The sequence below is a fragment of the Macaca thibetana genome, chromosome 7, assembly GCF_024542745.1.
Source record: "Macaca thibetana thibetana isolate TM-01 chromosome 7, ASM2454274v1, whole genome shotgun sequence".
Classification (NCBI taxonomy): domain Eukaryota; kingdom Metazoa; phylum Chordata; class Mammalia; order Primates; family Cercopithecidae; genus Macaca; species Macaca thibetana.
Genome location: NC_065584.1, coordinates 16,274,178 through 16,288,048, shown reverse-complemented (window position 1 = coordinate 16,288,048; position 13,871 = coordinate 16,274,178). Strand labels below are relative to the sequence as shown.

Here is a 13,871-nt window from a genome sequence, read left to right as displayed (position 1 = left end):
AAGTGTGAGCTTAGGCAAAGTGCCTGTTGTCCCACTGACCTTTTACCTGGAATATCTCTTCTAACACTAACATTTTATTACAAAAAAATATAAAATTTCCTGAAAGGTCAAAATAATTGTGTCACACACACCCATACACACACCGCCTAGATTCTACAATTACAAGTTTTGCTATCTGTGCTTTATCACATATCCATCCATCTATCCTTCTCTCTAACCACTTCATTTTTATTTTCTGGATAAACATACCTCGTACTTGGGTCTTTTCTAATCTAAGGTTTTACCACCTGTGGGTCAACCTCAATTCACAGATGCATTTCTTGTTTTTGAGAGGGGGTCTCATTCTGTCGCCCAGGCTGGAGTGCAGATCTCGGCTTACCACAACCTCAGCCTCCTCCAGGGCTCAAGCAATCCTCCCACCTCAGACTCCCAAGAGTTGGGACCACAGCTGCCTGCCACCAGAGCCGGCTGATATTTCTGGCATTTTCTTGTAGAGATGGGGTTTCACCATGTTGCCCAGGTTGGTCTCGAACTTGTGGGCTCAAGAGATCTGCCTGCCTTGTCCTCCGAAAGTGTTGAGATTATAGGCATGGGCCACTGGGCCACCATGCCTGGGCCACAGATGCATTTCTTCATGGTGCTGTCTGCTTTGAACTGCATAGGAACTGTTCTTAAGGACTCTCAGGGCAAATCCCCTGGAAATGTGCATCGCTACACCCTGAAAAACCTGGATTTTCATGTAAAGCTGGGCACACACTTATTTCTTAAAAGCAACACGGGCCCATCAAAGTCACCTATGCATTAAGGTAGCGCCGGGCCTTGACATGAAGCCCACTCAGCACTGGAGGGAGTGACTGGCCCAGGCATCTGCCACTGGGGGCAAGGGTTCACCTCAACCCCAGCAGGGCTCAGATGGTACCTGGCTCCCACCTCAAAGCAGCTCAGCTCCAGGCCTCTGAGCTGCATTCCAAGTTGAGTCCAACATACACCTGAGTGCTGAGGTGGGAGGCCCGCCCCGGGAGGTCTGTGCTCCCATATTCAGCTTCTGCAGGTATCTGAGAAGGTGGGGGCTCCAATGCAGTACAGCAGCCACCAGCTCTGCAAATGCAGCACTGCCCAAAGCCAGCTCCAGATACGATTCACTCAACGAGCATCTCTCCAACACCTCCCAGGGGCCAGAACTGCCCTACATGCTGAGAACTCGCCCCATGAAGACACAAACCAAACTCCTGGGCCAGGCTTCCTTGTCCGGTGGGACTCGGGGAAGCAGTGGTGGAAAGCAGGGCTCATGCATCGGGCAGACTTGGGGCCACGCAGCCTAAGTGCTTAAATGTTCTGAAACACCCCACACCACCCGCCTCGTGAAAATGCTTGATGGGCATGCTGCACACCTTCCATGGCTGGGCCCTGAGAGCCCCTCCAGCCTCACCCCTCACCGTCCACCCGGACACACCAGGACCTTGTGGCCCTGACTTCAGGTGTCTCTTCTGCATGCTGCTTTCTCGGGCTTCCAGGCCTTCGCTCCTCCCTCTGCCTGGCTCTCCCTGCTTGGTTAACTCCTAGCTATTTCAGGCCTCACTTTCAACAGCACCCTCCCAGCAAAGGCCTTCCCTGGCCCCAGCCCATGTTTGGATGAGGCGCCCTCCCCTCCGTGACCCCCAGCACAGCACTGACGGTGCTGCGTCCTAACCATGTGCTGCCTGCCTGCTCCCCTCCCCAGAAGCTAAGCCCTGTAGGTTCAGCTGTTTCTTCCATGACTATCTCCATGCTGCTCAATTAATGTCACTGCATGAAAAAGGCAAAATCACTCACAAACAGAAAGGTTTCAAGTCTAGAAGAGGAACAAGGGAGGGAATCCTAAATTGTTCTAAGCATCCTATGAGGACTGAAGATGGTTTGCTAGGGTGTTGTAACTATTCCAATCCAAAGACACGTGTCCTCCACCACTTATCTGAGTCCTGACACCATGGGCATCCGAAGGTAGTACAACTCACTCCTCTCAACAGTGGCCTGGACTCAATCGACCATGCCCAGTTCATCACCTGCGTCGATGGCTCTGTGTCTGCAAACCTACGTGTGTGTCACTACCTATCCCTGAGTAAATGTCTCATGCAGATAAGACACTATTGCTCTTTCTCTTGTGATTAATAAAATGAATACGAAATCTAAGGCATTATAAATCTCATGGTAATTTTCCACTATGAAAGTCGTTAATGTGAAAAATACTTCTGTCATTTCACAGAGGCATGACACTGGAGACTATGGAAACCTCTCTCAAATGCCAAGAACTCCCTGATGCAGAGGGCAGAGCTTGTGCGTTTCTAGATCCTCTGCTCCTGGTGCAGGGCTCAGTTACCATGCAGGCAGGTGCTGGGCAGACGCGTCTGCATGACTGAGCGAGGATGCTCCCACAAGGCCGGGAACGAACACAGAGACCGGATCCCCAAACCCACCCTCCTCCGCAAATCAGGGTACGGGGTGAGATGTGGGAGTCACGTTCCATCCATGACCTCACTCTGGGGCTGCACGAGGTCCCCCATGTGCAGGAGGAGCTGCTGAGGTGGTGGTTTGTGCATGACAGTCCCCAGTCCTCCCACCCAGGGCATTTCCAGTCAGTGATGCAGCCGTCAGAAGCTGCCCATGTCCCGGAGCCCATATGTGCCGGGGATTTGGGCCTCTCATAACCCACAGAGCCAGTGGCCCATCTCCAAGACAAAGCTGAGAAACGGTCTACCCTCTCCACCCCTCGCCCAGGCCTGGGCGGGCTTTGCACAGCCTCTAGGATGCCTTCTCAGCAGGGGGCAAGGAGCTTTAGCATGTGGCTCACATTCCTCAGGGGACACTCCCTGAGTGGGTCTGAGGAACAGACAGGCCCTTGCCATAGCCTCGCCAACCCACCTCGCCCAGCCCCAGTGCCTCCAGGGCCCAGCTGCAGCACAGAGCACATGGAAATCCTGGGCCGACAGCCTTTCCCGGCAAGCCCGACAGCTCCATGGCAGGGAGAGGACAATACGGCGCACTGCCTTCGGTGGCCTAAGCAGCCTTCTGGCTGGTAGGAGAGACATCGGGCTTATTTCTTAGCCTTGAACAAGTCCACTCAATGTGTGCCAGTATTCTGATTTCACTCAGCTCATGTTTTCTAACCACTTCCAGCCCCCCCGGAATAGGCAATGGGAAAAATTCCTAAATCCTCAGAAAAGAGGGTCCCGGAAGCTGCTACTGACATGAGGTTGTCAGGGTGAGTGGTCAAAGCATCAGACACCTCACTTGGGTCTGGGTCTCCATGTAGCCTGGACCCTTTCAGCTGCATTCTTCCCAGAACCTTGATAAGACTTAAAATAAAGACGGTTCGAGTAGCCTCCACTGGCTGATGACTATGGGGCTTGCCCAACACCATCTTTGAAACCTCACAAAGCCATAACAGTATTCCTATTTTTAGGGACAGGGTTCCTCTCTGCCACCTAGGCTGGAGTGCAGCAGTGCAATCATAGCTCACTGCAGCCTCGACAACCCAGGTTCAAGCAATCCTCTTGCCTCAGCCTCCTGAGTAGCTGGGACTACAGGCACGTGCCACTATGCCTGGATAAATTTTTTTATTTTTTGTAGAGACAGAGTCTTGCTATGTTGCCCAGGCTGATCTCGAACTCCTGGCCTCAAGCGATCCTCCCACCTTGGTCTCCCAAAGTGCTGGGATTATGGGCATGAGCCGCCTGCGCCCAGTTGCCTGTTATTCTCACAGATGAGGAAATAGTCCTAGCAAATTAGCCACAGAAATTGCAAGAAGTCTTTTAAAAGATGCACACGGATAGAAGGTGATCATAATGCCATGAGGTGGGGGCAGGAGAAACCCTGAAAGGAATCACTGCCTTACATCAATCAATGACACTCCTTCCCCTCCCCTACTGACGGGGAGATGAAGAGGAGCAAGACGGGGGCCCTGGGAAGCCCAGGCAGGCTGAGGTGCCAGGGAAGCATCTGCTGAGACACCTGTGGCTCCGCTTCCCCAAGCCCCCAAGGACAAGTCAGTCTGAATCTGCTTCTGAGGAATTTCCAGCAGCCCCGTCCAGGGGCCTCGCAGCAAGGCCGCCTACCTCCATGCGGGCCTTGTAGAAGTCCACGTCATGCAGTTTCTCCTTGCAGCGGGTCAGCTCCAGCTCCAGCCTCTCCACACGGTTTGCCTTCTCCCGCAGGGAATCCAGCTCGTCTCGATAGGCACGAGCAGACCGGGCGTCTGCTGCTAGCTGGATGTTCTGGAAAGTGGACAAAGGCAGGAGAACCTAGCTTAGGGCATCCTCTAGGGAGGGCAGAAAGGCCAATTCCCTCCTGCATGGTGTCTCCATGATGGCCCAGGACAAGCCAGCTCCTGGTGGCCGGGGGCCTCCATGTGCACGCCACCACACGGGATCTCCACCTGCTGTCACTAAGAAACAGGGTCATCCCCATAGCCGTGCTCAGGACAAGTGGCTCTTGGGTGGCTTAAAAGCGCTGCTGTTGTGCTCCTGACCCTCCAGGCCCCGTTATTGGACACTCCAGCCCTGCCACCCCCAGGACACACAGGCTCAGGCCCCCAACTCACCTCCTGCTTAACTTTCTGCAGTTCCAGCACCAGCTGGTCCACCTCATGTCTGGTGTCCACAAGCTGCTCTGTCTTATCCTCCCTGCAGAGGCAGTAAGGACAAAGAGTGTGGGAGGCAGCCTCCTTAACAAGCAGTCCCGGACGCAGGCCGCCACTTCTAAGACCAGCGGGAAAAGGAAAGCGCCGGGGATTTGGGCGGTGCGGAGGCGATCTGCTTATGGGGCCTGCAAAAATGTTACTGACTCAAAATTCTTTTCTCTTTGTAAGTTTGCAATATTGGCCCTTAAACTATGTCCATCCACCACTCAGGTCTCCTTCCAAGTGTGTGGGGCAGGTAAGGAGACCCCAGCGGCAGCTGTACCACCCTACGGCCAGGCTCTACAGGTGACCAGCCAGGTGACATCCACCAGCTGCAGGAAACCTGGGAGAACAGGCTCACCAGACTGGACCGAAGGAGGAGCACCTCCTCCCTCCAGCCAAGAAAACACACCAGGTGTGGTCGTCCCGGCCCCAAGCTGGAGCTGAGCATGGACTGGAGGCTGTCTCTGTGGACAACTTGCACTGTCTGGACTGAAGAAACCCTGAAGACCGGGAAGAACCCCCGCCCCCATTCCAGTGCGGGCCTCGGACGGGGAGGCAGCTGGTCACAGGTCAAAGAGTAAGCTCAAGGCAGACCCCAGCTGACTCCAGGGCGCACGTCAGAGCTGTGCCATTGACGGCACCACGCATGTGAGTCGATGCCACACCAAAAACACGACTGTAACAACACACACAAAGGTAGGAGAAGCAGCCGGGGACTCACAGCTCCTGCCTGACGCGCCGCAGCCTGGCCTTGGTGTCGGCCAGCTCCACGGCCAGGTGCTGCTTGTCTTCACTGGAGAGGCTGCTGGTGGGACTGGGAGTGGAGTCAGCGCTGGAGGACTTGACGGGGCTGGGTGGATGCTGCGCCTGCAGGTAGTCACGCTCCTGAGTGAGGTCCACGATCAGCTGCAGCCGGGCAGGGAGGGGGACGGAGGAGAACAAACGGGGTTAACCAGCACCACCCCTGAGCTCGAACAGGGTGAAGAAACCACCAAAAGACAGATATTTCAGCGGAGACTAAGAAACCAGGAGGAAGGTGGGAGAAGGCTGGCGTAGGTTTTGAAAAGAGGTGAAATATTTAGTGAAACAAAAGGGAATGTACGAAGGAGGGGGGCCCCAAGCTCCGCGTCCTGATCCCCTGTATCTTCCCACAGGCCCGAGGTGACCATGCACTGCAGGGGCCGTAACCAGGGAAAGCACGCACGTCCCACCCCAACCAGAACCTCAGCAGCAGGACTGAGGCGTCTAGGCTGAAGATGAAGGGAGAGGAGATGAAGGGGCCTGAGCCCCTTCCCAGGCTGCCCGGGCCGCCACCCCGCGGACGCACCTCGCTGCACTCGTCCCGCTGGTCGATGAGCCTCCGCAGGTGGAGCACCATGCTCCTCGAGAGGGCCTCCAGCTCCTCCGGAGCCACGTCGGGCAGCTCCAGCCACTGCAGGTCAAACACGTTCTCTTGGTTGTGAGTCACCTGTGGGCACACATGGCAGGGCAGTGCAGGGGCGGCAGAGACGGGCACCCACTTCCTTCACACTGCAAACAGCATCTCCTTCCAATCAACCTTACTAATCCCTCAGTGACAAATTTACTGTGGCCAGCAAAAGGGTGCCCTATGTAAGTGCGGCCAAACCCTTCAGCACAGCTCTGTTCATACAAATCACTTCTGCTTTCAGAACTGGGTCAAAGAGGACACTGATTTTCAAAGAGGACCAGAAAGCACGCCTTACAATTGTTTCCCTATAAGGTCGTGGGATAAGACATCTTCACTGGAACTACATCGATGTAGAACACAAAGAAGGAAAGCTTCAGGGTGAGAGGGTGAGGAAAGGGACTATATGTTACTTCTTAAAATCTATGCAAACAGAGCAAAAATATTAATCTTTTGTCAGAATGTTGTGTACAGAGCAATCTTGGGTTGTTTTCTGGAACTATTCATAATCAAACAGTTTTCAGGGAAGGGTGCATCTCATTCCCACGGGCCACAGAAGACAGCCTCTTTGGGCCCCTTTCCCTGGCCAGGGAGTGGAGATACACGGCTCTGTCTACATGAAACAGCCTCGCGACACACACCCCGCCATCTGCCCCAGGAGACAGCGTCTGTTTCCAGCTCTCCTCCTCTCAGTTTCGGAAGAGATACCATAGTGCTTGGGCCTCAAAAGAGGAAAACAAGAACAATGAAATCGGGGCATCTACTCTGAAACACACCCAAAGAAGTCTTTATTCAATCAACAGAGGTAGAGAAAACAAAAACACAAACTCAGCTTGAGCAACATAGTAAGACCCCATTCTCTACAAAAAAATGTAAAATTTAGCCGGGCAAGGTGGCATGCACCTGTGGTCCCAGCTACTTGGGAGGCTGGGGCAGGAGGACCACCTGAGGCCAGGAGTTTGAGGCCACAGTGAGCTATGATCACACCACTGCACTCCAGCCTGGGTGACAGGGAGAGACCCTGTCTCTAAAAAAAAGACAAACCCATAAAATAAAAAGCAGACAGGGCCCGGTCAACAAAGGCCCTTCAATTTCTCAAAATTTGAAGAGACACCACCTTCTTACTTCTCCCCACCTTAAAAGGATAAGTTTGGATACGGGTGATCTGAGAATTAGCAGAAATCTTATCCCATGATTCAGAGCACCCTAAGGGCACAGGATGGAGAGGCTGGTTCTAGGCCTGCTCCAGACCCAATGCTGGGGAAAGTCCTTGGACATCTCAGGGCCTCTGTAAAGGGTGGTGTGGCTGGGCTTCAGGGGCTCAACCTGGCTGCACCACAGCCACTTACTGAGGTTTTATTTAAATGCTTATGCCCCTCCTCCCACTGAGTCTGACTCAGTGGGTCTCTCAAGGGGCCCAGCACCCCAATTTTTAAAAAGCACCAGGGAATTCTGAAGCCCAGGCCTGACAGCCCCAGCCAGCTGTGGAAGCTGGTAGGCCAAGCCACAGGTTCTCCCCAGTATCAACCCAGGGAGTCCTGTGCTCAGCTGCCTCTGCCAATCACACACCAGTTCCTGTGCATGCAAATCTTCTTCATGCATTTATCTCATCTGTCCAATGACACTGACTGCTGAACCCATATCCCCTAAGGTAATTAAAGCACACAGTGCATATTTTGGACGGAGTGTGGAAGTGGAGGTCAGGAAAGTAAACTGCCACCTGGATACTGCCCCCCAGGGTGGCCGCCTCCTTAGCTGATACCACCTCTGCCAATGTCAATGGCAAAGTGCCGGGAAGGTCAGGCCTCCAAGGCCAGGGGCTCCTCCTCCTGCACTCTGCTGATGCTCAATGCAGAGCCCTCCCGAACCCTTGCTGGGGGCCTGAGTTGGGGATGGGCCAAGTCTCCCAAGGCAGCCTCTCTGGGACTCACTGGTTTAGATTCCCAAGTGGTGTCAGCTTGTCTCTGCCATGTCACTGACAGAAGCAGAGAATCTCTCTCTATAAAGATCAACCGTTCAAAGCAGGGTGACATTTGCCAGAATACATTTTCAGGGCCTGTAAATCAAATTCTGAGCCTCAACCACTTGACAGCTCTTAAAAATAGTCTGAGACCATATTAGGCAAAAAGAAGGCGACAAAAGACAACTTGATTGAGGTGTTTTTTTTTTTTTAATTTTTATTTTTACCCTCATTTTATTTTAGCTGCCTGATTGATGGCTATCTTTCCAAACAGAATCAATGTGCCTGTGGTGTCTGAAACCTAAGATTAGCAAAATCGTAATGGGTGATGTATTCTTTAAACGTTTCCACTCATAGAGAAGTTTTGCCTCCCGGCTACCACGGGTGCAGCAGTGCACAGCTGAGCCCTCCACGAGGCCACGCACCTACCTCCTGGATATGGGCCACGATGCCAGCCTGGGTCTCAATGTCCAGCTGTTTGATTCTTTCAATGAACTCCTCTTTCCTCTCACACTGTGGAGGGTTACATGTGTTAATGGAAGCACTGTTCAAGTGAGGGCGAAGCTGAGTCCACCACGGCCACAGAATGACAGTTTCAAAAGGAACCACCCACCCCGGGCTTCTTCATAACTAAGAACGCTCTTGTCCTCCTGCCAGCCCTTACGCTGATGTGTCTCTAGTGGTTGCCGGGACCACCTACATCAGAATCACCTGGGGAACTTGTTCTTCAACCTCCCATCCGTAAGCCCCCACCAAGATTGAAAAGACCAGGGTGGAACACAGAACGCTTCGTTTTAAACAAGCTCTCCAGGTGATTCTTAAATACGTAAAGACAGGGAACACCTGGTTTAAGCCAGGGGGTGGCAAACTTCATGTGTAAAAAGCCAGATGGTAAATATTTTAGACTCTGTGGGCCATTTGGCCTCTGTCACAACTACCCAGCTCTGTCGCTGTAGTGGGAAAACAGCCACAGACAATATGTAAAGGCGGGCATAAGGCTGTGTTCCAATAAAACTTTATTTGAGAGAGGGTCTCGCTGTCACCCAGGCTGGAGTGCAGTAGCATGATCATGGCTCACTGCAGCCTCAAACTCCTGCACTCAAGTGATCCTCTTGCCTCAGCCTCCTGAGTAGCCGGCAGGCATGCACCACCATACCCAGCTAATGTTTTCTATTTTTTTTCTGAAGACAAGGTCTCACTATGTTGCCCAGGCTGGTCTTGAACTCCCAACCTCAAGCCATCCTCCCCCACCTCAGCCTCCCAAAGTGCTGAGACTACAGGCATGAGCCACCGCACTCGGCCCAATAAAACTTTATTTACAAATGTAGGCAGCAAGTCAGATCTGGCCCACAGGGTGTAGTTTGCAGATCCTTGCTCTAGCAGTTCCTACACTGGGGACGATTTGCTAATGGTACCCTGGCCTGAGGGATCCCCATCTCGCCTCCTGCCCAAGGTGCCCTGGTACTAGAAACAGCTGCCACCTAAAACAATGGCCGCTTTCTTCTAGGAACCCAGCGGTCCCTTCTGTCATATTGGACTGAAAGGCGCATCCTCCCACCTAAGCTAAGGGCTGGTTCCAGTCCCACAAACCCAGTATGAGAAGGCTGGGGGAGCTCCCTCTGCTGCAGCCCTGCCCAATCCCTACCTGGACGGCACAGCCCAGCACCAGGAGCAGCACCTTCTTGATTTCCTCCATGCTCTTCCCTAGATCAAGAGAGCAACACATTTAACTCAGCTCAACTGCTGGTACAATTTCAGTGACATGTTTACTGTAGGGGGAAAAAAATCAGATAAACAAAAAAAATCATCTCTCTACTCTGTGACATTCACTTAGGTATACGCACTCCATCGATCTTCCATGTGAGGCTTTATTTACTATTTTGAGACAGGGTCTCACTCTGTCACCCAGGCTGGAGTGCAGTGGCAGGCCCACAGCTCACTGCAGCCTTGACCTCCCAAGGCTCAAGCGATCTTTTCACCTCAGCCTCCCTAGTAGCTGGGACTACAGACATATACCACCATGCCCAGCTAATTTTCATATTTTTTGAAGAGACGGGTTTTTGCCCTGTTGCCCAGGCTGGTCTCAAACTCCTGGACTCAAGTGATCTGCCCACCTCAGCCTCCCAGGGTGCTGGAATTACAGGTGTGAGCCACCATACGCAGCCTTATTTACTTTTTAAACCAAATGAGAATTCTGTACATAACTATTTGAAGCCCCATTCCATTCAAATATGTCATCAATATCTCCCCGTGGTAATTAATGAACCGTAACATCAGCATCCCTTGTTAGCGCATCAGGTAAGCAAAGTACACAATGGGAGAGACCAACTCCCATAGGAAATACTGAGTCGACACTAAAATAAGGCTGTATACAACCGTCCCCTTTTTATCATGCAAATTTCCAAACAGACCCGGGAGGACAGTATAACGAACCTCCACAATACACTCAGCCTCACATGATCAACATTCTGCACCTCTCACTCTACCTGCCTCCTCCTTCCCTCTGTAAGTTTGTTTGGCTGGAGTATTCTAAAGTAAATTCCATAAGATAACATAAAGACATCCTTTTTTTTTTTTTTTTTTTTTTTTTTTTTTTTTTTTTTTTTTTTTTTTTTGGGATACAGGGTCCCACTCTATTGCCCAGGTTGGGGTGTAGTGGTACAATCATAGCTCGCTGCAGCTTCCACCTCCTGGGTTCAAGTGATCCTTCCACCTCAGCCTCCCGAGTAGCTGAGACTACAGGTGTGCACCACCACACCTGGCTAACTTTTGTACTTTTTGTAGACAGGGTCTCATAATATTGCCCAGGTTGGTCTTGAACTCCTGGGCTCAAGCAATCCTCCCGCCTCAGTGTTGGGATGACAGGTGTGAGCCACCACACCTTTTTGACGGTTACATACTTACTTTGTAAAGCAAGGCCACTAACTTACTCAACCAATCCCCTTCCAGAGGTTCAATTTTTATATATCATAGATATAAAAAATATATAATATAGATATAAATATATATAATATATATAAAAATATATATATATTTTTTGAGACAGAGTCTCACTCTGTCACCCAGGCTGAAGTGAAGTGGCACAATTTTGGCTCACTTCCACATCTGTCTCCTGGGCTCAAGTGATTCTCCTGTCTCAGCCTCCCGAGGACCTGGGATTACAGGCGCTTGCCACCACGCCTGTATTTTTGTATTTTTAGTAGAGATGGGGTTTCACCATGTTGGCCAGGCTGGTCTTGAACTCCTGACCTCATGATCTGCTCGCCTTGGCCTCCCAAAGTGCTGGGATTACAGACGTGAGCCGCCGTGCCCGGCCCTAAAATAAGTCAATCTAAACAATGTTATAAAGAATATCACGGTAGCAGGCCGGGCGCAGTGGCTCAAGCCTGTAATCCCAGCACTTTGGGAGGCCGAGACGGGTGGATCACGAGGTCAGGAGATCGAGACCATCCTGGCTAACATGGTGAAACCCTGTCTCTACTCAAAAGAATACAAAAAAAACTAGCTGGGCGAGGTGGCGGGCGCCTGTAGTCCCAGCTACTCGAGAGGCTGAGGCAGGAGAATGGCGTGAACTCGGGAGGTGGAGCTTGCAGTGAGCCCAGATCGTGCCACTGCACTCCAGCCTGGGCAACAGCGTGAGACTCCACCTCAAAAAAAAAAAGAATATCATGGTAGCTAATTCTTTATGCATTCCCTTTTTCAGCTTTTCGTATTGACAAGCTGCCCTGCAGACAGGCTCTACCATTTCACCATGGGACATATGTGGTGATTCCCATTTTCCTACCCTTGACCAGCATTTACCCTACCACTCTTTCTCAACTTTGTCAATCAGGCCAAAAATCCTGTTTCGTCATTCTGAGCTCTCTTTGATTGTGCTTGAGGCTGAATGCATCTTCACCTGCTTATCTATCTCAAACACTTAAACGGCAGCACAACACCTGGGCTGAGACGACAGGCTTGGTCACCCAGGAACTGTGTGTCCCAGACAAGCCATATTCTGTCTCCAAGCCTCAGTTACCACATCTATAAAATGGCCTGGGTAATGTGCAGGGTTCCCTTTCAGGTTAAAAAAAAAAAAAGAAAAAAAGAAAAAAGAAAAAAAAATCTATATGTTCTGACTTTTTTGTTATATTCTGTTGTATTTGAGGAAGAAAGGATATGCCAGAAAGAGCTTTCTTCTCTTGAAAGACTTAACCAACTCACACACTAGGCTACAGTGGCCCAAAGTATCAAAAACTGCTGGGATGAAAAAACCAGACCACCGTCCTGAGAACCAATGCTGTGGTTCATTTCAGATCCCTGAGTACGAGTAGTGAATGAATATGCGACCTCCTCCTAAGACCCCTCGACTGAGAAATAGCTAAAATTGGCTTTCCTTGAGATAATGACATCACTGTCAAGCCTCAGAACTGGGAACTGGGGGTTCACTGAACCAGAAGCACGCGCCGCCCCCCAGCCTGAAGGCAGGGCAGGGAGAGACTGGTGGGCTGGGCCACAGGGTCTAAAGGCCACTTTCCTGCTCTGGAGGACACACCTGAGAAAAAGGCTCAGCGTTGCAAAGCAATCTTCTAAGGTTAAATCCTTCTCTTGCTAGTAAGTTTAGAGATTCGTCAATATTTGAAATGGAAAAATTCTCAAAGTCTTAGTATTATTTTTTTTTTTACTTGAGATCTTTTATTTGGCCCAAGACACTCTAATCCACAGAATAAATATCACCACAGTGACTCACTTCCCTATTAACACGGAGCTATTCATCAGCCACTTAACTTTAGTTTCGATAAAGAGAAAAGGGGCTGGGCGTGGTGGCTAATGCCTGTAATCCCAGCATTCTGGGAGGCCAAGGTGGGAGGATCACTTGAGGTCAGGAGTTCGAGACCAGCCTGGCCAACGTGGTGAAACCTCGACTCTACTAAAGATACAAAAATTAGCCAGGCGTGGTGGCATGCGCCTGTAACCCCAGCTACTTGGGAGGTTGAGGCAGGAGAATCACTTGAACACAGGAGGTGGAGGTTGCAGCAAGCTGAAATCACTCCACTACACTCCAGCCTGGGTGACAGAGGGAGACTCTGTCTCAAAAAAAGAGAGAGAGAGAAAAAAGGGAATGCCCACATGAGTGTTAACAAAGCCTCCAATCAGTCTTTCTGACAGTGCTTGCCGGCTCAGCCCAAGTCATCCACTTCCCCGTTTCCCTTCTGTCGGCCCACAGATCACTGGCAAGGGCTCATCGCATGCCCATGCTAGATATAAGAGGCACAGACCCTTCCCTGCCATCACTGGCTTGTCTTCCTACAACGAGACTCACTTTTTGAAAGGCCACTCACCAGGTACTGTACCCACCAGAGGAGCCGAAACACTAAGAAAGCACTTAAGGGTCTGAGATTAGCCTAAACAGAAGTCAGGGTTTGCACAGAAAATCTTTATGTACTCTATTCACAGCAAAGTCCCCAAAGGAACTAATTACATCACACTGTAGAATCATTTAGACAACTCTGGTGACCCATTTCCCCAGCCCAAAGCAGATTACAACAGCAAATTAAAAGGGGGAAAAGGGCTGGAGAAGCTCACTGATGGTGTTCTGAGAGCAAGGAAGAGAGCAGAAACCTTGCTCACACACTGGAGGGCTCAAAACTACACTCTGAGGCCAGGTGAGTGGCCCACACATGTAATCCCAGCACTGTGGGAGGCTGAGGCAGGAGGATCGCTTACATCCAGGAGTGCAAGACCAGTCTGGGCAACATACGGAGACCCCCCACCATCCCTGTTTTTTTTTTTTCCCCTTTTTTGTTTTCCTTTTTTGAGATGGGAGTCTCGCTCCGTTGCCAGGCTGG

At 51.1% G+C, this 13,871-nt stretch overlaps 1 protein-coding gene across 5 annotated transcripts in view; it reads right to left on the bottom strand.

Moving 5' to 3' along the window:
- The window catches only part of CCDC88C (coiled-coil domain containing 88C), a 148,444-nt gene that overhangs the window by 63,652 nt on the left and 70,921 nt on the right, over positions 1-13,871 (bottom strand). For all 5 annotated transcript variants that reach the window (XM_050799000.1, XM_050799002.1, XM_050799001.1 and 2 more), the window contains 6 exons: positions 9,689-9,747; positions 8,473-8,556; positions 5,985-6,125; positions 5,379-5,563; positions 4,577-4,658; positions 4,092-4,250 (listed from right to left, as the gene is read on the bottom strand). In XM_050799000.1, coding sequence (XP_050654957.1) covers positions 4,092-4,250; positions 4,577-4,658; positions 5,379-5,563; positions 5,985-6,125; positions 8,473-8,556; positions 9,689-9,747 — 710 coding nt within the window. The remainder of the gene's footprint in view (positions 1-4,091; positions 4,251-4,576; positions 4,659-5,378; positions 5,564-5,984; positions 6,126-8,472; positions 8,557-9,688; positions 9,748-13,871) is intronic.